Source organism: Pomacea canaliculata, linkage group LG6 (genome assembly GCF_003073045.1).
Source record: "Pomacea canaliculata isolate SZHN2017 linkage group LG6, ASM307304v1, whole genome shotgun sequence".
Classification (NCBI taxonomy): Eukaryota; Metazoa; Mollusca; class Gastropoda; order Architaenioglossa; family Ampullariidae; genus Pomacea; species Pomacea canaliculata.
This window is the reverse complement of record NC_037595.1, coordinates 23,678,153-23,700,982: the sequence shown is the minus strand read 5'-3', so window position 1 is coordinate 23,700,982 and position 22,830 is coordinate 23,678,153. Positions and strand designations below refer to the sequence as shown.

Sequence of the window (22,830 nt, the reverse complement as noted above, 5' to 3'; positions counted from 1 at the left end):
TTCAAGCAACAAAACAAAGTCAGGTACTTGGCAAATATGCTATTTTAAAAAGTTTATTAATATGCAAACAACTGTTTGCTTTTATTGCATTCATTGTCGGTCTTTGATTAGATTTCAACAAGGGACAAGCATTTATACATAAGTCTGTTCCCACCCTCCATGCTTCATCATTCTGTTCATGCATGACTTACTTGATACTGAGATAACAGCACGGCAATATGCAGTGATGTTACAAGCTATCTGCTGATACACAAGAGTGATGTCTGGTGCAATATCTTTGCCATCCTGAGCCCTCTGTGTTGAAAGGTTTTGCAGCTGCTTAGAAAACTTTTCTGAGAAAGTGAAGCGAGGGAGAAGCATCATCATCTGCCGATGAAGCCGAGCACAGTGGCTTTGAAACTCCACCTGTGCTGCAACTGTGTCCAGGAATTCTGAGGCCAAATCCACTGTGTTCACAAACAGAAAACAATGCAGATCTGTCCAAATGGCTGAACAGGGAGAGGGGGATTGAAGTCCATATGCACACTTAAAATATTGAAAAACATACTCTCCCAAATGCACTTGAAATTTCTCTTACACAAGCAAAAATACATGTGTACACATGAATGCATGCACACACACACACTCAGGTACTGATAGTATGTCTCACACTATTACCCTGACAATTAGCACGGGAAACAATTGCTGTGGTAAGAGCAAGCTCCTTCATGGCTGGGTAGCTCAGACTTGATGAACGATTATGAAGGATTCCATAGAAGATTTCCCCATGTGATACAATAAACATCATCACCTGTTTTCAAAAGCACATAAAAAAAGTTAACAGTCATTCACTCAGAAATTTGAACCAAGTGCATATACTGCAAGCAGACATTAAAATGCCACCCCCTTTATTAATAATAATAATAAAGTTGATTTTTACAGCGCTTTTACCCACCATTAAAGGCAGGCTTAAAGTGCTTTACTAAAGAGAAAAACACACAAACATAATAATAATGGATGCGGGTCTCAAAAACAATAACCCCCTTTGCCAAAATGTAAAAACAATAAAGGATAGTTTGACATAATAATATACAAGTGCCAGTTTTATTTTTCCTTCCACCTAATAATAAATATTTTTGGATATGGCTTTGCATATATTAACTCCATTCAATATCTTGCTTGGTAAACTCTTGACAGTATTTTGCTCATTCACCAAGTAAATGTGGGTTTAAACTTTATGTGCTTAACTAAACTTTAAAGGGTTAAAGACTCATTGCATTTTTTTTTAGGTAATTGGACTTTCTTACAAATTCCTTAAATCTGAACAAGGAATCTTGTGTGTTACAAGCAGTAAAACATCAACAAGCAAACAGAACTTCTAGTTGGTGAGGGCGGGATCAGTTACTTGGAGACAGATTTTGGATGCTTTAACATCATTGTCAGTGGCATATCTTGGTGTTTACCACCACTGTCTCCATGTACCAGTTTAACACACCTGACAGATTTTACAAATCTGACCTCTTATGAGGTCTTACAAATCTAATGAGAATGTTGAGGTTTTAGAGTTTACCACAAAAAGTATGAGGATTATTTAATCTGATTTTGGAAACTGGCATCTTGTACTGAGATAAGGCTAACTATTTTAATAAAATATGTCGCTAGATAGATTTTCATATGGTTTAAAAAAAAACTGCTTTTCATTTTAATTCACATAATCAACAGGCAATAAAGGGCCATCACATGAGTAACCGTCAGCATTGTTGTCATCTCCCTTACTTGAGAAGCAGCCTCTTTGTTTTCAACGCCTAAAGAGGTCAGCAGCGCAAGACACAGTCTTAATGCTGCCCAGAGAATCAGGCGATAGCGAGCCAAAGGGTCTGGGATGAAACTATCATCTGCAGCTGCCATCAATGGAGAATAACTGCAACGGTCAAGACGTGTTAAAAGTGTAGAGCTTGGTGCAAACATGCTGATTCTGAAACATTGCTTAAAATATTACAAATAAAGGTTACCATTTCTGAGGGAGAAGAAATGAATGTAATAAATTGGAAGTTAATGCTAGAGACAAACACACAAACAAACAAACATACCTGGTTGTTTCAGGTCGAAGATCAAGTGCTGTGCAGGCAGCCAGCCGTGGCATCACGTTACACCTCAACAACTTACGTGCTCCCTCTGCTGTCTGGGCTGCTCGTGTTAGCATGGACTGTCAAGTATGAAATAGATCTTTGTCTTTAAACTGCACCCATGGTGTTGTAAGCCTGTGTGTTCCATTAGTTTAGGCCAATATATCAATAAACTCAGGCATGAATGTGTATGCACATTCATGTGTGTGGACATATACACAAAAATGCTAAAGAACAGTGGAAAATGTGATTAAAGGGTGAAAATAAATCAAAATCTGACTTGAGAAAACACCACTGAAGCTGGCATTTTCCTCTCTTACACATACAACAAAAAAATAGTAATCTCTTCTTTACCATCTTGGACTGAAAGATGTACAGTGGCCGTAGCTGTGACGGCACTGGAGCTAGCGCTGCATGCAGCCCACTATCATCCAGAGGCAAACTGTCCACAAGGTGTTGCAGGTATCCTTTGGTAACCAGAAATGACAGCCACTGCTGGAACTTGTCCTCAGCCATGATGGAATCCAAGACAGACAATGCTAGCATCTGCAAAAGCATGAAAGTCTATGACAACGAGATTGTTGAGACATGTCATTCTGTGACAATGCTGTTAAGAATGACAGTCCATGACAATGCTGTCATCTCTTGAACCATGATAGTGAATCAACGTGAACATCTAAAGAAGCATGTATTTTCTCTTTCTGATGAAGTTGCAAATCTCATATCCTTCAGCACCTGGTGTCATATGTTAGTGTGTTTAAGTTTCACCATCAGTAATGTTTGTGCTAGTTCCTCTACATGACAGCAGTGAACTTTGTAGCTCACCATAGTGAAAGCATCTACAGCTAGTAGATGATGTTTACTAAATCTGCAACTTAAACCTTTGCATCCACAACACTGTAACAAGAAATGTCATATACAGACATTGGCAATTTTATATGCATGATGTATGTATTACATGTATATCAGTAGTGGTGTGTGAGAGTGTGTGCATACTTTTTAAAATTTAAGATTTGTAATCCAACTTTCTAGGGCCGAACACAATTACACAGGATAGATCCCAACTATAGTTTTAGGGTATTTGCTTTAAATTTTGTTTTCTGTTTCCTTTCTCTTTTTTTGTAACAAAAAGACAAAGCTCACCCTGCACACATCATGGCCATCACAAGCATCTCGGCACACAACCTCCATGAAGGCTTCACCAAAAGAAAATATTGTGGAGAGATTTTCTTTTGAAAGTTGCTCATACCCTGTGTCTCCACCAGATAGCACTCGTTCCATGCCTTGCGCTGCTGGGAAACAGACAAGAACACAGACATACTTTTAAAGTTTGAATGGAAAGTACACTATCACCCAAATTCACAAGATAATTAAAAAAAATGAAGTTGCAGTTAGAGGAAGACTCTTCTGATTGATTTGTGGCCGACAGTTCAATTGATACATGTGTTGTTGCTTTGAGAAAAAACAAAAACGACTCATAAAAAATTTTCTAGAGTTGTTATTTTTAATATGTTAATTTTTTTTTTTAACTCTTTCACTCATACGTGGCCAATCCTCTGTGACTACACAGTAGCACTCTTGTGTGCATATGCACAACACGTTATAATAATAGTAAATGAAAAATTTGTAAAGCACATACTCACACTCCTAAGGAGCATGCTCTTAGCGCTTAAGAACAAGAACGAAAAATAGACAACATAGGAGGGAAAGGAAAACAAATAAAAAACATATGAACAATAAAAGAATAAACCGTACTAAAAAAAATTTGTTATCTTAATATCAATCTGTTTTAATCACTTTCTCATCCCTAACCTTTACTATACAATTTTCTATTCAACTAGGCACACTTCCAAACACACTGACAGATAGTAAAAGGTAATTGTGAACCTTCTGCACTTGAAAAGTTAGATGGCTTCTGTGCAATCTGAAGATAGTAAAGCAAAGACCCGTACAAATTTGCTCGTACCCTCTGCTGACCGCTCCCTGCAAGAAAGTATCTACAGAAATCAACACTTTAGGAGGTTATCATGGTTCATCTACATCTTACAGAGATTTAAAAGGATCATCTATATTTTTGATTAGTCATTTTTAATATGAACGAGGTGTTAGAAATTGAAGTCACCAAAGTCACAGTAAGCATAAAATAAAAATATGTTGAGTTCATTGACCTCAGCTGGTTGTCACAAGGACTGGATGTATTCTTATTTAACATAACTGAGAATTTATTTTGCAGAAGAGCAAAGTAGGGAACCACATTATGTCATCTAATAAAGTGTAAACAAAAATGTATTTTGGGATACAGAAGATGCTAAGCCTATGCTTTCTTGTATGGCAATTGTTTCTCTGACAAAATACAAGTGCAAAGTAGTAAAGGGGACTTACGTGAACTCAAAATGTACTCTATCAAGCCCTTCAGCAAGATCTGTAAAGAAGTTGCAAACAACACTTTTGAGGATGCTCCTTGACTCCACGGTGAAGATTGTGCACCAGCTCCAGTGAGGGAGCTACGATCAAGCAGGCTGATGTATGTGTTCGGGGGCATCTGTTGATCGTGGGTCAAGGGCAAACGCTCATTGAGGAACCCCTGTCGCAGGTTGGCCATGAAAGTTAAAACTACACCAGACACGGGTGCTGTGGACTCTGGGATGGTATTTTCTGCAGCCACCTGTTGATGCCAATTGTTTATCATTTATCTGAAGAAGTTATCTTAGATCTATGCTTCATTAAAATGATACTATATTTGGGCAAATCATGCTGTTTCAAGTTTTTTTTCCCACTATTAGTCCACTATGGTTAATGTTTTTTAAATTCCACGGACAAGATAAAGCCTGTATTTTATATCAAGGGTTACAAAGAGAAGTGTTTTGCATATATAATTTTTCAAGGCCTGTAATCCATTTTTTCGTTGTCTGTTCTGATACCGTATCTAACAACAACACACTCATCAATGTGCTTAAAACATGTTCAAGTCACTTTTCAAAATGATGAATGAATATATCTTCAGTCTGATGTTTGGGATGACTATCAAAGACTTAGTTTTCTTAGAAAGAGTTAATATTCTGTTAATGAGAATGTCATTATGCAGCAAAAACCAAATATGTCAAATTTATGAAATAACATTTAACTGCCCCCAAGAGGAAGCCATGTCATAAAGAAAAAACTTTGTACTGATTTATAAAAACATCACATGCATTTCTAAACTGGCTGTTATACTCTAAAGGCGAACCTTCAAAAAATGGCATATGATGACTTCCTTATTACCATTATTCGGTTTACATGTAAACTCTCATAGAAAAATGTACATAAAAACCATTCACTTATGTTGGCTACATGTGTTACAGTTTCATCTATGCTACACCATGATGATAAATACTGTAATATGCTATGCTACAGTACTACAAACTAGTAGTATGTGAAGAATGAACACAACACAAAAACCAAAATCAAATGACCTTAGCAAGCAGTTCTTGAAGCAGCTCCATGATGATTAATTGTCGCTTCTCACCAGACAGCAGGTCCTCTGGACATGCTGTAAGCAAAATCTCCGCAACCTGGCGCCATGCCTGGAAGTTTTGCCGCTGCTGGTGAAGTCTCTCACGCACAGAATTCCGCTTGACCACCACAGTTAGAAGATTTTGAATTTCCTGTAAGTCGACAATTACATGATGACAATAACTTTGACATTAACTGCTACATAAAAATGTTACATTTTTATCTTTTTTTTTCTGAGTTTGAAAGTAATATGAATGATAAAATGAATTTCGACGTAAGATTTTGCTTTTATTTGCTTTTCTTTTATTTGAATTTCATGTTGAAGGAGTGGTGAAAACAGTGGAAGTGGTGACTGCATAGAGCATAGCTCAAGAATCACCTCCATGATTAAAGGTCGCTGTCCAGACATCATGGGCCCTTGCTGATTGTCCAGCTCTGCAATCAACAGCCGTCTCAGTGAGCGCACGTCATAATAGGCAACTCCTTCTGCATCCTGCACTTCATGGTTACTCAGGACAGCTTCAATCATTTTAGGATCAAAAAATGTCAGCTGAAGTTCGGGTGGGAACTGGTGTGTGAAGTCAACAGTGTCAAGGAGAGATAGGAGCTTATTGCGCATTTGTTTCCCTGAAAAAAACAAAAAACAAATAAAGACCTACCTCTAATGACCATAAAAAACACATAAAATCTACTTCTAATGACCACATAAGATAACAAGACATAGCTGTAACTCCTCTAACCATAAGTAATCTTAGCATCAAGAATTTATTTAGCTTTGAAAGAACCAATCATCAATAGTAAACTGATGGCTGTGTTTTTAAAGTTCCTGAACTGTACTTACAATAGGTAAAAAGGATAGGATAAAAGGATCCAATCCTTCAGAAAGCTAAGGACACACCTGTGTGCTGCTGACTGTTTCAATGTCTTTATGTATAATTGTCTCCTTTGCTGCTCAGTGATATCTAAACTAGTGGGGATGTCTGTCTCTGTGAAACAGGATAACTAAAGTTAAATTATGGTACAGCACTCAATGATTAAAAGCTAACCAATTAAAGCCACTGCAGATGACTGAGTTTGTTCTTGGTCCCAGGTGATCATTTCAGATTCCTCCCCGCCAACAGGCTTGAGCACTACACAAAAATAATAAATTAGGAAAACCAAACATAAGACTTCTCATCTTCTCCATACAACCACAGCATGCAAAGTTTTTTGGTTTTTTATTACGTCTCACGCACGCATCAAGAGAAAAGGCAGCAGAATCTTTTTTTATTTGTGTTTATTAATAACTGTTTCTGTAATTATGGATTTTAAAATGCCAGGGCCTCACCTTGAGTCTGATCTGTATCATCATCCCCCAGCAACAAGCGGATAAGCCGCTGGCAATGTGATCTTTGTCGGTTAAGGGCTGTCATTCGCAGTTCAATGGCCACCGTCTTTAGCAGCCAGGACTGATGCGGGATGATGGACACCTCTGAAAATAGAGAACCTCTGATATGTTACCTAGACACACCCACCACCCAAAGCCGTTAATTTGGGCCTTTATTTCCCATTTTTTTGCATGCCCCCTTCTCCAATGCTTGTTGTGCTTATATTTAATTTTCTTTCTGGAAAAACCAGTAGTAACAAACTATCCACTGATTATTTTGCAGTTAAAACAAAAACCCATTGTGCAAAATAGGAAAAGAGCAAAATTGTAATTGTAAGACCAAAATAAAATATCTACTGAATATGTCTTTAATCAAAAGGAAGTACCAAATATTCACTACCTTGTTTTTGTTGAGTAGAAATGTCAATATTTTCTGATCAGCTATTCCTGAGGTTTTTTCCCCCAATAACATGAACTTGTCATATTCAGTCCCCATTGAATGTACACATTATAAAGTCGATTACCCCAAAACAGTTCCTAAAGCAGACATCAGTACTATTACAGTGTTTCACAAGTCCAACAGAAAACAACTCAATTACTGATGCAGGTCTCTCGCTGAACTAATAAATCAAACACATCACCATTACTGGTGCATGCTTCAAAAATCAGAACATAAGATCTTACCACAGGAATTCATCGTTGATTTAAAAAGTAAAATAGTAATAAAATCCTGCCTATCAAATTTATTAAAAACTATTTCTTCTTCGTCAAAAATACATCTAGCTAGATCTCACTCGCAAGAATTTTCTTTTCAATTCTTGGTGAAAGCAATAACCATAAGAGCTCAGTCTTTCAGCCAATGCTGGCAATCAGATCTAACAGCTATATATTAAAGAATGCTGACATTCTAAGAACAATTGAAGGGACTGATTGATCTTGATACCCTAAACTTAGCTGCTCAATGGATGGTTGCCTCCCATTTAGTGCTGCATTAGTGTGCTAAATGTTTTAATTCATTTTGACATAAATGGAATGATGCATGCACAGATTGCACAAAGGCCATGACTATAATGGAACAGAATGTCCAGTGAGTTAATCAAGATTTTAAATAACTTATATTTCTGTTCTTTTCCTATTTTGCATGAACAATTTTCCATTCGACTGCAAAATTGGAGTATTATTATATAGTCAATACTGGACTGGCTTCTGCTTTTGTTTAAAACCTTTTTTATGCATTAAATAAATTTTAAATAAATGTTACAGGTAAAGAGTTCAGTCTGCATAGCGTACAATTTGTGCAAGGAAAAATGCAACCCTCTCTTTCAGTACCCATTTGCTGCTAGAGAGCTGCTGGCTGGTCAGAAGAATTTTCCAACCAGTAAACCCAGACTTTAAACCAATTACCTGCTCTGCAGTATGTTAACTAGCAAGGTAAGCCACCTTCTAATACACTAGCCATAAACATTAGTCATAGACATGTCGTGACACTCGACTCACTGTAGTCACTTTGAATGAAGGGTAAGTGTCTCAGCTGTTGGTAAAGAAAATCATGTGTGGTCCTCAAGTACCGCAGGGTGGGAGCTGAAGTATCCCGGCTGGCACACAGCTTGTAGATAAGTTGGTAGGCAAGTTCGGCAAAGCATGGCATTTCATGAAGGCATCGTGGGCCATGCCCACCCTCCACTCCTTGCTCCAGCAAACTGAGAATGGCATGCAGACACGTTCGAGGGGATTCCATAACACCTAAGAAAACAGGGGATATAAAACAGATTTTCATTCAGCAAGAATCTGTAGCCATAGAGTTTGGGCAAGATTGTAAGCCCCCCACACCTCGTGGTCATGCTTAAAATCATTGGAATACCATCTCTAAAGCACTAAAAAAAATCGCACCCACGCACAGAAACAAGTCTTTTTTCTAATTTTTACTTATGATTAGAATGATTTTGAAAAGAATACACCACAAAAATGCTGATTACCTGGGTCCTGTAGATTGGTCTTGGATACTGACTTATGAATCTGAAACCCTAGAAGCCAGTGTGCCAGGTTGGGTGTTGGGCCCTGAAGAGACTGTAGCAAAAGCCTCACAACATGCTGTCTCAAAGAGTTCTGAATCCTGCCTACACTCCAACCTTCTTTTGTCAAAAAGAAAAAAAAAAGAAAGTAAAATCAGACCCAACAAAATCAAAATAAATTAAAAAACTGGAGAAAAATCAAGGAGAACTAGTTACCTTCATTCTCTTGCTCATCATCACTGGCCTCCTCTGGACTATCACACTCCAGACATTCCACAAACCCATATTGGAGTTCTTGGCTAACCCTCTGCACAACAATTCAAAGATAACATTTAAGAGGCACAAAAAGAGAAGCATCTTAGACACCTTACTAACAAAATACAGAAGCAAAAATGCAGATGAAAACTAAGAGAAGTATTTTGAAGGCAGAAAAGAAATGCACATCAATAGGACTTATTCTATCTCATATGTATTTATACACAGCTGTTTTGCCTTGCAAAAACATGTTTTAAGTAAATCTGTCATAATCCCAATCCTGTTGTATGGATGTGAAATTTGGACTCTGCTGGCCAATATGGAAAGAGAATTCAGGCATTTGAGAACAAACAAGCGGGTGGCCTGAAAAGGTCAGGAGATGACTTTTACCTTCACCAGCGAAGAGGTGATCAGGATTTCATGCAAGAAACATAATATCAATAACTTTGTATGGAGCATAGATGCAAACTGTGGGGAACACCAGTGGTGCAAGATGGTCTGGTTTGGCAATGTGACCTATCATGACATGATATTTCACGTCTTGTTAACCACTGTGTCCATCTAGATGTTCTTCCTCATCAACCAGGACTGGTGGACCAGAACAGCCATTTGCAAGTGGTACCAGTCAAGGGATGAATGAATGTTACCAGTTATGCAACATGGTTAAAAAAAAAAAACATGCACACAAAAGAGCAGACCCCGCACATCAAACAGGATAAACTGTCACAATGATGATGATGGCAAAGATGTCTTTAAATTTCCTATAATACCCTTTTGTGAAATTGTTTTATTACCATCTCAGATGAGCAAAATAGTTGAAGACGAAAATTTGGGAACAAAATGAGGGGCTTCATATTCAAAACAGCCTTACTGAATCTGCTGTGAAGAGGTTAATGAGATCCGATTGTGTTGGTGCCATCCGACTGACGAGGTACAAAATTTTCACAGCAGCAAATGCATGGTAAGCCAGACTGGTGTTGAAAATAACAAACCTGAAAGATTAAAAAAAGAATCAATTATAATGCCAAGATACTATAACAGTATATTTTTTTAAAAAAAGATGTTGGTTTAATTTAGTTTATCTTCATCATGACTACCAAAGAGCCTATCAAGAGTCAGATTCACTGACAATATAAATGTAGTCTCAAGTTGCATGTGGACAGCAGTCTTGGTTTTAAAGCTTCCCTTGCTGGGTGAGTGTCTGTGAGGAGGGTTTAACATGGCAAAATGGTTATTCTATAAAACTCTCTCTTCTATAATTCTTCAGATTCAGGTGCATCTCAACCTTTCTAACAAAGTGTGTAACATAAATTTTATATGAGCAGAATATGTGAAAAATGGGAACTAAATTACAGCTATAAAGCTTGTAATGACTTCTGGAGAAGTGACACTGAATCATCAAAGTGTGAAGTCACAGGATACTCAAAAACTAAATTTTATATATATATACACACACACATAACCACAATACCACCTCTATCCCCAGTTACTGAGCCTTAGAAAAACAAGGCTGGTGAGTTACAGGTGTAAAGACAAACTCACTTGGCAATGGTAACAAGATAATCAGGGCGACGCGTCTTGGGGTTGACACTCAGCAGAAGCTTGTCCATGGAGGTGATCATGATTGACGAGGTCATCTGCCGAATCAACACCTCGAAATCTTCTTGTTTCTCAGCTGCAGCCACCAGCATCTGCAGGCAGAGCAAAGCGGCTTGCTCCAGACACAGCCTGCCTGAGAAGCTAGCATAGGTCTCACATAGTGTGACAGCCTCATCCAGGATTCTCATCACCTGTGCAAAAAGGATAGGACACACTTGTGATTCGCTACCTGAATCTATTGGAGTTGACTTTAATGTCATGATAATATGCCCTTTAGTGCCAATGAATATCAATAACCCATAAGCTCTAAGTATGATATAAAAATAATTTCTGCAAATTTGAATGTTTAATTGTAGATTCAATTCAACCCTTCATGATCCACTTTTTTTATTTTGGAAAACTATTTTTAATGTTCAAGCCACATCTGTGTCCTCTCCCACCTGAACAAATAATTTACATTCTACTGTTTTTGTTTACAATATACATTCCCTACCTCCAATACATATGCAAAATTTAAACTCACCATCTTAAACAATGAAGAATCATTTAACATGTTCTGAAGAAGGATAAACCCAGGTGGTTTACTTGCTGAAACTGTTCCTCCACTTGGGAGTTCCAGGAGCTCATCTCGAAAATCATTTTCAGACACCTCGTGATCCCTCAATAGCTTGAATAGGATTTCCAGTACACTTGACAATACCTGCCACTAATAGATAAGAAAAACAACTGCTTTATTTAATACTCTGACCTATTGGTTGCCTGTTCTTAAAAGATTGTGCTTCTATAATAAAAAAACAAAAACAAAACAAACAAACAACAAAAAAGACCTAAAGGTAATCTATAAAGGTTAACATGAGTGCTCAGCGAAAATCGCTAGAAATAAAGTATAAAGTATCACAAAAACACATTCTTGTGGGATTTTGTGATGAAGACTTATATCTTGAAAATTAAGTGTAATTATGTATTCATATTTTGGGAATTATTATTTTTAAATGAACTTAACCCGATCATAAAGAAAAAAATGCACTAGTGTTGCGCTTTAAGTCCTTTAGCTTCGTATGAATTATGATGTGCATCACCTGCACCTATCTGTGCTCAAACCAGAAGTAGCAAACATGGCACAGTAAGTGCAAACAGCATGGCTGGCAGTGGAGACGATGAAAACACTCAGGTGAACTATTATATACATAATAAAAAATATGAGCAGGGCAGATGAGAAGTTCAAGATATCACCCAACTGTTCAACTTACAGCCTGACACATGGCCATTTGCAACATCTCTTTTAAACTAATAAGTTTTTATAAATACAAGTTCTTTTACAAAGTATCTTCAAATAAAATAGTGACAATATTGCCATCAAGCTATATAGCTTACTTTTTAAAAAACCTGATATTTGGTAGAGAACTAGAAATAGCAAATGCATGCTTCTTTCTTGCAATCTTCTTCCCTTCAATAGGAAGATTTTAGGGCAAGTCATGCTATAATAATAGTAGCAAATTTTTACATTCAAAACTTTTTGCTAAATGATCAAGAACCAAAAAAGTGTTTATTCAAGTTACTGAAAAACCAATTGGACAGCATCCTTAACTGATGGAACCATTCTGAAATCCATGTGCCAGGCTACCCAACTAGTGTTAAAATTCCATCAAAAGAACAAAAAAAAAATATTAAACAAAATATGAGTGTTGGAAAATAAATGAAAGAGAAAATCCTGCACACACTTGTTAGTGAGACAGAATGGTTCTCTTTAATTATAAGATTTATTCTCTTGGCAAACACTACAAACCTTTTCTCCGGCATCTTTGTATGCTCGCGAGTTTAATTTGAGTAAAACACTTTGTATGATGAAGTCCATATATGGATCAAAACCAGGAGCACGCAGTCCTGCCCCGAGGCCAGGTGGAATAGGGATATCTGTCAGGACGTTCAAAAGCTGAAGAAAAGCTCTCGTCATCGGATATTCTTCGTTGCGGCTCTCTATTTCTTCCAGCTCAACCTGGTGGCATAAGAACAGATGGGTGAGAAATTACTGAGCTGTTATGTAGGACATCAAAAGATTTCTATGACATGTAAGTCTACTGAACAACTCTCATGAATATGTAAGTACTAAATAATAATAATATGCTTCTACAGTAATTGGAAGAGGAGGAGACAATTTTAAGAAAGATAATACTACGTAGTCTAGTCACTTAGCAAAACAAAACAACAACTAAAAAAAACAACAACAAAAACTAGTGATAACAGCAAGTGGAAACCAAAAAAGGTATTTCTTCTTCATATTGTAGCAGATTATATGACTATGCAGAAAACAGATAACAGGTGGAGGGTGTGGTTGTCTATCAAAGGAAGGAGGTTACTGGTCCTGAAGCAGAAAGCTGAATCATTTTGTGTTCACGGAACTAGGGTGAGCTGCAAGGGTTATTTGGTCAGAACCTGGAGAACACAGAAAACTGCAAGCCTATTGTGTTAAAGATGACTTTAAGTGAATCATCAGATTCCGACCTGGAAGGTTGATGAATTGTGACTTCCTGAGGACCCAGTAAGGGCAGCTTATTCTTAGTGACATCTTAGGTGCTAGAACCTCGATTTGTCAAAGGGGGTGGGGTTAGCAAAGACTAGAGTTGTGCATGAGCAACAGGAGTCAATGATCTCAAAAGGAACAAGAAAGCCCGCTATCCACTGGTTTAACATCTGAGCTGTCCTGCTGACATGCAAAGTAACAACCAGCAGGCCAGCATGAAGCAAAGTGTTTCTAGCTTTCTAGCATCAAGCATCGTTGCAATGTGATAGTCGCTAATCTATCATCTGTCTATCTGACTGACTAATGCACCGAATTCTATTTCTACATGCTTTCATTTCTTCATGCCAGGGTTTATTGATTTTGTTTTACTTTGTGACTCTATTCCCTTCTTAAAGGCAAAATTAAGGGAGATAGAAATAGCTTACTAGTCCTGGACCGGCAGTTACCTATCTCCCATAATTCAGTCTGAGTTTTCAAAGAACATTAAAACTAAAAAAAAATTTTTTACTACTTGTGGACTGCTGGAAATGATTTAATATTGCATTGTCACCAGAAATAAGAAAACATTTTACTTATCCCAGTGGGCAATTTGGGGCAGTTCACTATGAAAACACAAAACAATACCACAGCATATCCATAGCCGCCAAACAGACTAATATATTCATGGTTCAAACAGCTGCATTCATTTGCACACAGCAACACTCAGAAGTCACATGGTCAAAACAATGAAGGACAGCCTCAGTTTGTTGGTCCTGCATGCTGGTACACAGAATTGGCGACCTAATGGGACTTGGAAAAATTCTCAACAGGACATGCCTGTCATCATGAAGAATTGAAGACACTTTCAGATGTGTAATGGATGGAAAAGTGGGTGCAAAATAGATTACAAAATTCGCATGGAAAGCAAGTTAAAATGTAATAAATAACAACAACAATAAATGATTGTTAGATGAAATTCTAGCTCAAAACACTTACCCCAATGCCTCCCTTTTTTTCAGATGGAATGGTTGGCAAAATCTGAAAATCAAAATCAAAATGCCTTATGATCACCTTAAACACAGTATTTCTGCCAGATTGGGGCACTTCTAAGGGCAAAAAAATCTTGAAACAATAAATAATATAGATGAAGAAGCAACTAAAACAAAAATAATGGACCATGTACACACATGCATATACAATCTTGTAGCTGCATAAAAAGATACAGTGTATTATTTGTTACCCAGCAAGTAATCATTCTAGGGTCATACAAGAGGAATGTCCAGACAATTTTATCAAGGAATTAAAAAAAGTACATTTTAAAAAGAAAAGAGCCAGCATTTTTGCTTACTTACCTGAGATGCTTCTAATGAGTGCCATACAGTTGCAGCAATCAAAGGAGTCTGAGACAAAGCAGCAAGTGTCAAAAGAAGTTCTGCCTTGAGGGAAACTGCTACACTGCAGCCCAGAAGCCCAAAGAGAGTTGCCACCACAGACCAGCGCTGGTTCTCGTACAAGGATCCCCGGCACACCTCATTCTGATCATCACAACAAAAGCTGTCTTCTATAAGTATGGAACATCTTTTAAAAGCAGGTGGCAACACTTTTAGATCTATGAAAACTACTACCAATTCAGTTTTCCTTATGAGTTAATGCGAAACATCTTTTCACTAAGACTACTAGACCAAACAATGACCGCTACCTGCTCAGCAATCGTCCGTGTGAGCTTTAGAACAGCGCAGAGTCCCTCCAGCTCCTGAGGTGTGATGGTGCGGACAGGAGGGGGACGGAATGGAACCCCCACATGTTCCATCACTGCAGGGCTCTCCTGTCTCATGCTGGCATAGTATTGTATGAGGGAGTCAAAGAAGTGATCCCAAGACACTGAGCTTGCTGATCCACCTGAACATTCAGTATGTACATACACCATAATTCATATTTCACTGTATCAGAAGCTTGTCAAATGTTTTCGCTGTTTGAATGAAGTTTTTAAAATACAGCTTGCGTAATTATTATTTCAGGTTATGGGTTCATCAGCCTATTTTCAAAAATGACAGCGAAGATACAATGTATGTAGACATGAAGTCCTTCCCTGAGGCTAGGCGGAATAGTGATATCTAAATGATTTTAGTCTCAAGTGAAAACAAGAAAAACTGTGAGAAATCATTTTAAAGGGGTAATGCTGGTGTTATATTGTTATGTATTTGAATCAAAAATAAACCCAGCTTTTGTGCTGTTATTAAAGAGAAATGGAAGAGCTATGAATTCTAGGTGTCAAAAGGAGTGATTGTCCTTTCCAAGAATGAATAATTTGTTTTCCTGCTATACTACAACAGTTACCACCAAGAACATGTGAGATGATTTCTAGACCAACTACTAAAGACCAAGTCATGAATCAAAACTTCCAAACATTTCAACACTCTACCTGAGCTAATACCATTCATCTTCAACAAGTTAAATGCATGTTGAGCACACTGTGGCGAGCTTGCTAGCCCTGTCAGCATCTGCAGGTATGGCACAAAGAGTGGAGCAGGAAGCAGGTCCCCTGCCAGGCGTACAAACTTGAATAGTGCCACCTAAGGAACAGACAATTCAAACTTTAGAATTAACCAAGTTCCAGATTCAAGTCTTCAAACATATCCTAGATTCACAGCTTTTCTTTTCCATTCCTCTTTCAAATTCTTATTTTACCTTGCTTTATTTTATGCAGTACCTGCACATAAAGATATATACCCTGGTTTCAAATATTCCTGACATTTGAAAGGCTGAAGATGGGCAGTCACTTCTGGAATTCCAAAAAAGAAACATTAACAAAAGCCACACAACTCACCTGTCGGGGAGGAGGGCGATATGAATAGGCAGATTCATTGGCTGCAACTGGATCCACTGGACACCAATACTCCAAAGACAGCTCCAAGTTCAAAGGGTCATGTCGGTACACATCTCCTATCTGTAAATTGCAGATGACATGCTCTCCATGAGAAATAAAATTCTGTTGTTTCTTTTTTAATAATAGCAACCCTTCATGATGAAGTTAACTCTGATCCAATAGGTGCATGTCTTAACTCAGCCTGACCCTGCATTGGTGATATTACTAATCAACACTTGTTAGCTCTAAGAAGTCTGGTACTAGCATGGCAATGAACAGAAACTGACATGCTGCTATCACTCAGGTGAACTCTCCTTCCTTTTTTTCAAGATGATACTAAAGTCAGAAAGTTTAGCTCACTTGCTCTAACTGCAGACCCTGTAGTACAATGTAAGAAGAACACTGTAATAACAGCAACTTAAAAGGATCAAGTGCAGATGTAAAAATGCATGTCAGTGTAAAACACTTTAATGCATTCCATCAAGTTGTAAGGATTATCAGCAGTGTGTATACATCTGTGTATGCATGCATGCACATGCTGTCTGCGTGTGGATCTATATGCATATAAGTATGGAATATGTAAGCTTTTCTTGGACACAATTGGCAGGTACCAGCTCCAATAAATGTTGAAAATCTCGTCGTTGTGGAGGAGGTTCAATTCCTTCTATCTGATGAGCCAAAATAAGCCTTGCAGTTTCATCTCCTCGATTACGAAGCTCTTTAACCTGAAAAGTAAAAGGTTTGTAAAGGGTATTTTACTTTTTTTAAAACCCAGAAGAATAAAATGACAGAAAAATCACATTATGCTTTTGTGATTATAATATAAAAGGTTAAAAAGTCTTTTCAGGAAAATTTGAATTGTATTCCTCACCCGCAGTGGCATGTGTAGAATGAAATCTGTCAGTAAACAATGCACTCGCCTGACATAAAACTCCTGCAAAGATAAGCACGGAGTAAATATGGTGATAGCTGGTGACAGGTTATTTAAAGCTATGCCATCGTTCGCTGTAATTACAAAAGCCACTATCTTATTTCCATAGCAAAGCAATCAGTCATACTACTGCGCTTTAATCTAAATTTTAGTTGAAATAAAATTTTAGCTTTCTTCAAAACCAAAGGGTACTTATTAATGCACATAAATTATTTTAAAACTACCTCATGTATATGCATAATGTGGACATATTGGCAGGTGTAAGGAAAAGACAAAAAACACAAAAAGTTAATGTTTTCGATGATGACAGCTGAATGGTAACTTACTTCGTGGTGAAACTCATGAGCAGCAACAACAGAAGACGACAGAAAAGGGAAAAGGTCATCTTCTATTGCCTGTTCCACCAGCTGTTCATCATCCTCCAGGAGATCACTATTTCCTGTAGCAATTACATTTTAAATTAGCAATTCATCTGTCTGCATTGCAAGGTATATACATATCTATATGTGTAGTGGGGTGGGAATCAAGATTTTATAGAGGAATGAATGCCAAAGACTGAAGCAGGCAGAAAGGATGAGGCTACAATTTATCTGCAGTTGTTAATCTGCAAATTATCCAAATTTATTCAGCAACAGTGATTGATGACGATTTTCTCAAAAGTGAAAGTGTTGTTTTTTATATATATGCAAAAATTGAAGACTGTTCATAGTCAATCCGTCCCAGCACTCACCTGAATAGTTAGGATACTGAGACAACTTTCTCAACATTAGGCCCCAGGTAAACCGGCTGACAGCTCGGATGCCAGATGTGGCCCACTGGTCTGATTTCATCTGAAGATGCACGTCCCCAAGATATGTATTGTCATCAACCAAGGGCAATGTGGCTTGAACCTCTGCAACATGGTGTTACAAAACAGAATGATTATAATGCACACATTAATATATCAGTGAAAACATCAAGATGCCAAATGTACAAGTAACACTGATGGGCAGAGGGTAGTGTTCAGGTTGGGATTGGTGTTATTTTAAAGTTTAGGTTGGGTTAGGTTTAGCATGGGGATAATATGCTAAAAGATTTTGGTGTTTTTCATAGTGAAAAATACTCCAGATTTTTTAAAACAGTATTTGGTGGGAGAACACTGATGTTCATAAATTGGGGACTGCCCAGGCCCTGTTATTCATTATTTTGGAACAAATTCGGCTCTCAGACTGTCCCTTTGCATGGAGTGTTGCTGATTTTGGGGAAATACATTTTGTATGAGTATGTGTGTGTGTGTGCGTGAGGAAATAGAGACTAACAAAAGCATGATAGATGTAAGAAACTGCAGGAAAGTAATCATTATTTGTCAATATGGAAAGATAAACATTTCCCTTGTATCAATTTCTGAAACTACTCCAGGATTATACATATAATAATAATTCAAATAACCATGAATAAATAATTTAATTAATCATTCCTTCCATACTTAAAGAGATTGTATCTTTTTCATATTTTTATAAATGACATTCACCTCTGTGCTTGTATAATATCTATAATCTCTTACAGGGTGATGACAAGAAATTTCAGTAAAGACCAAAGTCATTTTAACTAAGCACAACAGACAGCATGAAACTTTTGACTGCACCATCAAGAACTTTCACATTCAACACACTTTTTTATAAACTCAGCTTCACCATTAAGGTCTGTACCTGCATCCCCATGCTCTAGTGGACTGGTGTCAAAGCAGGACAAGAGTGTCATGAGAAGACAAAGGGACACTGGGTCCATGGTCTGGTCAGCCTGCAGGGAGATGTCAGTCTGCAGATGTACCACCAGCCTCAAAGTCTCGGCCTTATTCAGAGGACGTTGGGAGGCCAGGCAAAAGAGGCACTCAGCCAGAGTCTGCTTGATTTCTTTGAACAAGTCTATGACCTGCAACCATTTACAGGCACATAATCTTAGCATGGAGATAAACCTTCGAACAACTGCATCAAGTGTGGAAAACCTAATAGGCAGAAAATCTATAATCATGATTTGCAAAATGTGATGGAGAATTTGAGATTTCACCAGTTCAGGATGTTTTAGAAAATTATTTTTGAAATTTTCATTAAAAATACCACAAAATAAGCACTCATACAGAACTATTAAAAAACATCCCACCTTCTTCAACATTTTCATGAACTATAACACATTCATGAGTGCATGCACACACATTTACATAAGCGTGCTCTCTCTCTCTCACACACACACACAGCATATATTGGCATCAATTCTGATACAGCTTTTTAGTGGTTTGGTGGGAATGTGGAGGAGCAAATGGCAGAAAATACCAAGGTTTCCATGATTACCTTCATGACTGCCTTTCACCTCTCACTAATTCCTTCTCCACTTCTCAGTCAAACATTACTAATGCCATCTTAACCAACCCTCCCTCCTACCATAATGCACAATAACCGCAACAAAACAGCAGAATAAACATTAAAATAAACCATATTTATTAAACTGTGTTGCTTTTAATTGCTGTGGTAACTTTCAATAACTGATGACCACTGACTTCAATGTGAAACCAACCTGCTTTTTATGTCTAGGTGGTCCCAGAGCCCGCTGTTTTTGCAATCTGTCAAGTTCTTGAGCTAGATCCATTGACTGGATCAGATCTGTGGTCCAGAAATTTCATGAATGTAAAAAATGTAAGGCATGGCAAAAAAAAAAAAAAAAAAGTTGGATGCATGTCACTGCCTTCATCTTTGGTTGAATACGAATTCATTCTATGAAAATGGATTCATAATAATTGGATGGATTCCATCTCTTATTATAACCATTGAAGTTATTATCTTCATGATTTTATGTTAAATATGTCCTAAAATATAAAAGACACATGCATTTGTATGAAGCAAGCTAAGCAGATGCAAAGATAAGAATGTACAGAAGCTGAAAGAAATAAGAGCATTAAATAAAATTAGACTTAGCACAGGTACACCAACTTGAACTGACACAGTGAATCCTATTTTACTCCATAATACATGTTACAATAGGTCCAGTAACCCTAAAGTACGTTTATGATTTATGAGATCCACCATACATATTATAAACTACTTCATGTCTAAGGGACAGAGAAAGCCAAAATTTACTAGGCCAGCAGGCATTAGACCACGTTATACTATTTAATGCTTCATGGCCAACAACATAAAAATTCAAAAAATTGTTCATGTCAAAGTCATACTTTTAAAATTTGCTACAAAATTACTGGTTGATTCTACACTCTAAATTTTTTAACATGGAATCAGTTTACAAATTTTTTCAAAAGCTTTTCATGAACTTAAGGTAAAAAACATTTTTTTTCAGTTTGAAAAAAAAAACCCACTTTCATAAGAGTATTTTTTGAGCATACATTGTCTAATATGTCCTCACCCAGAATTTTGTGGACGAGCTTGTCTTCTAGCAGCTGGGAAGTAAAATGAGTGACCAGATGGACAACATCGGAGGGCAAACCTAATGTCCATGTGTGACCTTCACGTGCTTGTAAAAGTGAGCGCAGAGAGCTGACCAGACTACGTCGTCCATCGTAGAACAGAAGCACTGCCACCAGGCCTCTAGGCAATCCTGGATAGTTAGGACGTTGGTTTTCACCTGAAACAAAACCAACATATCAGGGAAAGCCTCTACTGCATAGGCAGACATACATGCAGCTTTAAATACCAGAAAGTCATGACAGCAAACTTTCAATCTGGTCATTCACACTGCCACTCATGAAGAAGTCTAAAAAAACAATCTCTGCCTGACAATTTTAGACTTATAAAGAACAAAAAAATTAACACAAAAACAATTGTTACCTGCCATAAGAAGCTCAACAGCTGCCAGTTCATCCATCTGGAACAGATCACTAAGGATCAAAGCTTCCGCCACAAACTGCTGACTGAATATTTGCGTTCTCTGGCCACCTTGTACATGTAAACCTTCAGTGGTAGCCTTGGATACAATCTGCCTTGCTGCTGCATTCTTTGGCTATTAAAAGAAAATGTACCAATAAATCAAATAAAGCAAATAAAAAGTACATTTAAAATAAACACTTGACTGAAGTTGGTCATATCTTCATCCCTACAACAAATGCACTTGCAAGCAGATTTCAATTACAATTACTTTATTCTTTCACTCTGTTACTATTAAGAATTAGAAATGTTGGACATAAATAAGTTAGCAATAAATTAGCATCTATGACACTAGCAAATTAGTGGAGAAAAAGTTAAATTAAAATCATAAAATAAACTACATTGATTACAAATATAGTATAAAATATTCCTCACTAATACTAAAATACAGATACACACTGAAATAAAGCACCAAGTAACACCTGTGGGTATTCTAATAAATAATACTTTTATTTTCTCTATAATTGATAAACTTAAAGACACTCAGGATTTCTATAGAAATTCACTTATACAAATAGCTTAAAATTTGTAATTTTAAAATAAATAACAACTATAAATTAAGGAGACTCTAAATCATAAGCCTGATTTAGTTCATGTCTTTGCACCAACTCATTATTTATAAATATTTATATTTGTTACCAATAATACTGTTTAAATCTACCCTCATATATCAATGCTTCAAAATTTTTTATAGTATGCAGCAATTAGTTCAAATTCTATCAAATCATGCTGCAGAAGACCACCAATTTCATATCAAGAGCTGGTCTCCAAGTGTGAAAGAGGCGAACGACAAAAAAAAAAAAATGCTGCATAAATTTACTACCATTAACCTGAGTCATGCCTACTGACAGGTAAGATTATGCTAACTTACACTGACAAGTCTGCCCCATATGCATGCAGTCATTCATACTAGTCATAGTCTGATTTCTTTTAAGGGAAACCAAAACATCCAGGTAATAACATTTTAATTCCATGAAACTTACGGGAACCTTAAGAAGAGAAATGAAGTCCGGCTTGTGTCTACGTAGTGCCAGTTCCAGATCATGAATAGAACCAGCTTCTCTCTTGTGGATGGCAGCATTGACAACATCCTGTAAAGCTCTGTAAGGTGCCCACAGACGTGCACCTGGAATCAAAGACAAAAAATGATCCTATTCCTTTCTCACGAGATTGAGTCCAAATTTTGAAAAAAAGGAAGATTCGAATGAACTTCAGAAAAGTACAGCATTAAAGATAAACGCGAGAACACGTCTTTACTAATTATTTGATATAGAATAATAAAATAAACACAGCAACGAAAGTAACTTAGATCCACTTAGATTACTTTTTTCTTTCTCACTTATAAAAATATATTAAGTTTCGTTTTTCACTCACAGGCTCAGAATTTTCCAATCCTTACAAAATATTAAAGCTGGTTCGCCTTATGCTTTTCATGAAGGGTCATCTATATTTGCCCCTTGTAAATTGCAACATTAGTGAACGATAACACAGTAAGTAGTATTATACTACCACTATGTATACCAATACAACTGCCGTACTAGTACTCCTCGAAGAGCTGTTACCAACATTAACCTCACCACCTGCTACTAAGTAAAGCCATAGTTTTGGCATCAGAAAAGCAGTAATAAAGCGCCATCTATCAAACAGATGTCTCCACTACATATCTGATCAGAATTGCGTTATTTCAAAATGAAAGTTGATTCATACCTAAATTTACCGCCATGCTGCCGGTGTCAGCCATTTTGACTTTTCCCAGATAACTTCCGCGACGTATTGTTGGACTTGCTACATGGATT

The 22,830-nt window shown here is 37.2% G+C and overlaps 1 protein-coding gene across 3 annotated transcripts in view; it reads right to left on the bottom strand.

The window, feature by feature from the left end:
- LOC112566367 (nuclear pore complex protein Nup205-like) overlaps positions 1–22,830 on the bottom strand; it is a 27,430-nt gene extending 4,600 nt beyond the window's left edge. The window contains exons 1-34 of one of the 3 annotated variants that reach the window (XM_025242522.1): positions 22,742–22,830; positions 22,018–22,160; positions 20,939–21,110; positions 20,517–20,735; positions 19,677–19,762; positions 18,815–19,037; positions 17,857–18,018; positions 17,453–17,565; positions 17,067–17,129; positions 16,807–16,920; positions 16,157–16,276; positions 15,752–15,902; positions 15,029–15,228; positions 14,682–14,864; positions 14,326–14,367; positions 12,616–12,825; positions 11,353–11,535; positions 10,773–11,020; positions 10,102–10,222; positions 9,192–9,282; positions 8,940–9,095; positions 8,461–8,706; positions 6,925–7,068; positions 6,644–6,727; positions 5,977–6,224; positions 5,558–5,749; positions 4,488–4,770; positions 3,993–4,088; positions 3,249–3,397; positions 2,460–2,651; positions 2,070–2,185; positions 1,756–1,900; positions 658–790; positions 192–446 (exon numbers count right to left, since the gene is read on the bottom strand). In XM_025242522.1, the coding sequence (XP_025098307.1) occupies positions 192–446; positions 658–790; positions 1,756–1,900; positions 2,070–2,185; positions 2,460–2,651; positions 3,249–3,397; positions 3,993–4,088; positions 4,488–4,770; positions 5,558–5,749; positions 5,977–6,224; positions 6,644–6,727; positions 6,925–7,068; positions 8,461–8,706; positions 8,940–9,095; positions 9,192–9,282; positions 10,102–10,222; positions 10,773–11,020; positions 11,353–11,535; positions 12,616–12,825; positions 14,326–14,367; positions 14,682–14,864; positions 15,029–15,228; positions 15,752–15,902; positions 16,157–16,276; positions 16,807–16,920; positions 17,067–17,129; positions 17,453–17,565; positions 17,857–18,018; positions 18,815–19,037; positions 19,677–19,762; positions 20,517–20,735; positions 20,939–21,110; positions 22,018–22,160; positions 22,742–22,775 (5,317 nt within the window). In that variant the 5' untranslated portion in view covers positions 22,776–22,830. The remainder of the gene's footprint in view (positions 1–191; positions 447–657; positions 791–1,755; positions 1,901–2,069; positions 2,186–2,459; positions 2,652–3,248; positions 3,398–3,992; positions 4,089–4,487; positions 4,771–5,557; positions 5,750–5,976; positions 6,225–6,643; positions 6,728–6,924; positions 7,069–8,460; positions 8,707–8,939; positions 9,096–9,191; positions 9,283–10,101; positions 10,223–10,772; positions 11,021–11,352; positions 11,536–12,615; positions 12,826–14,325; positions 14,368–14,681; positions 14,865–15,028; positions 15,229–15,751; positions 15,903–16,156; positions 16,277–16,806; positions 16,921–17,066; positions 17,130–17,452; positions 17,566–17,856; positions 18,019–18,814; positions 19,038–19,676; positions 19,763–20,516; positions 20,736–20,938; positions 21,111–22,017; positions 22,161–22,741) is intronic. The other 2 variants (XM_025242523.1, XM_025242525.1) reach the window with 2 other exon arrangements.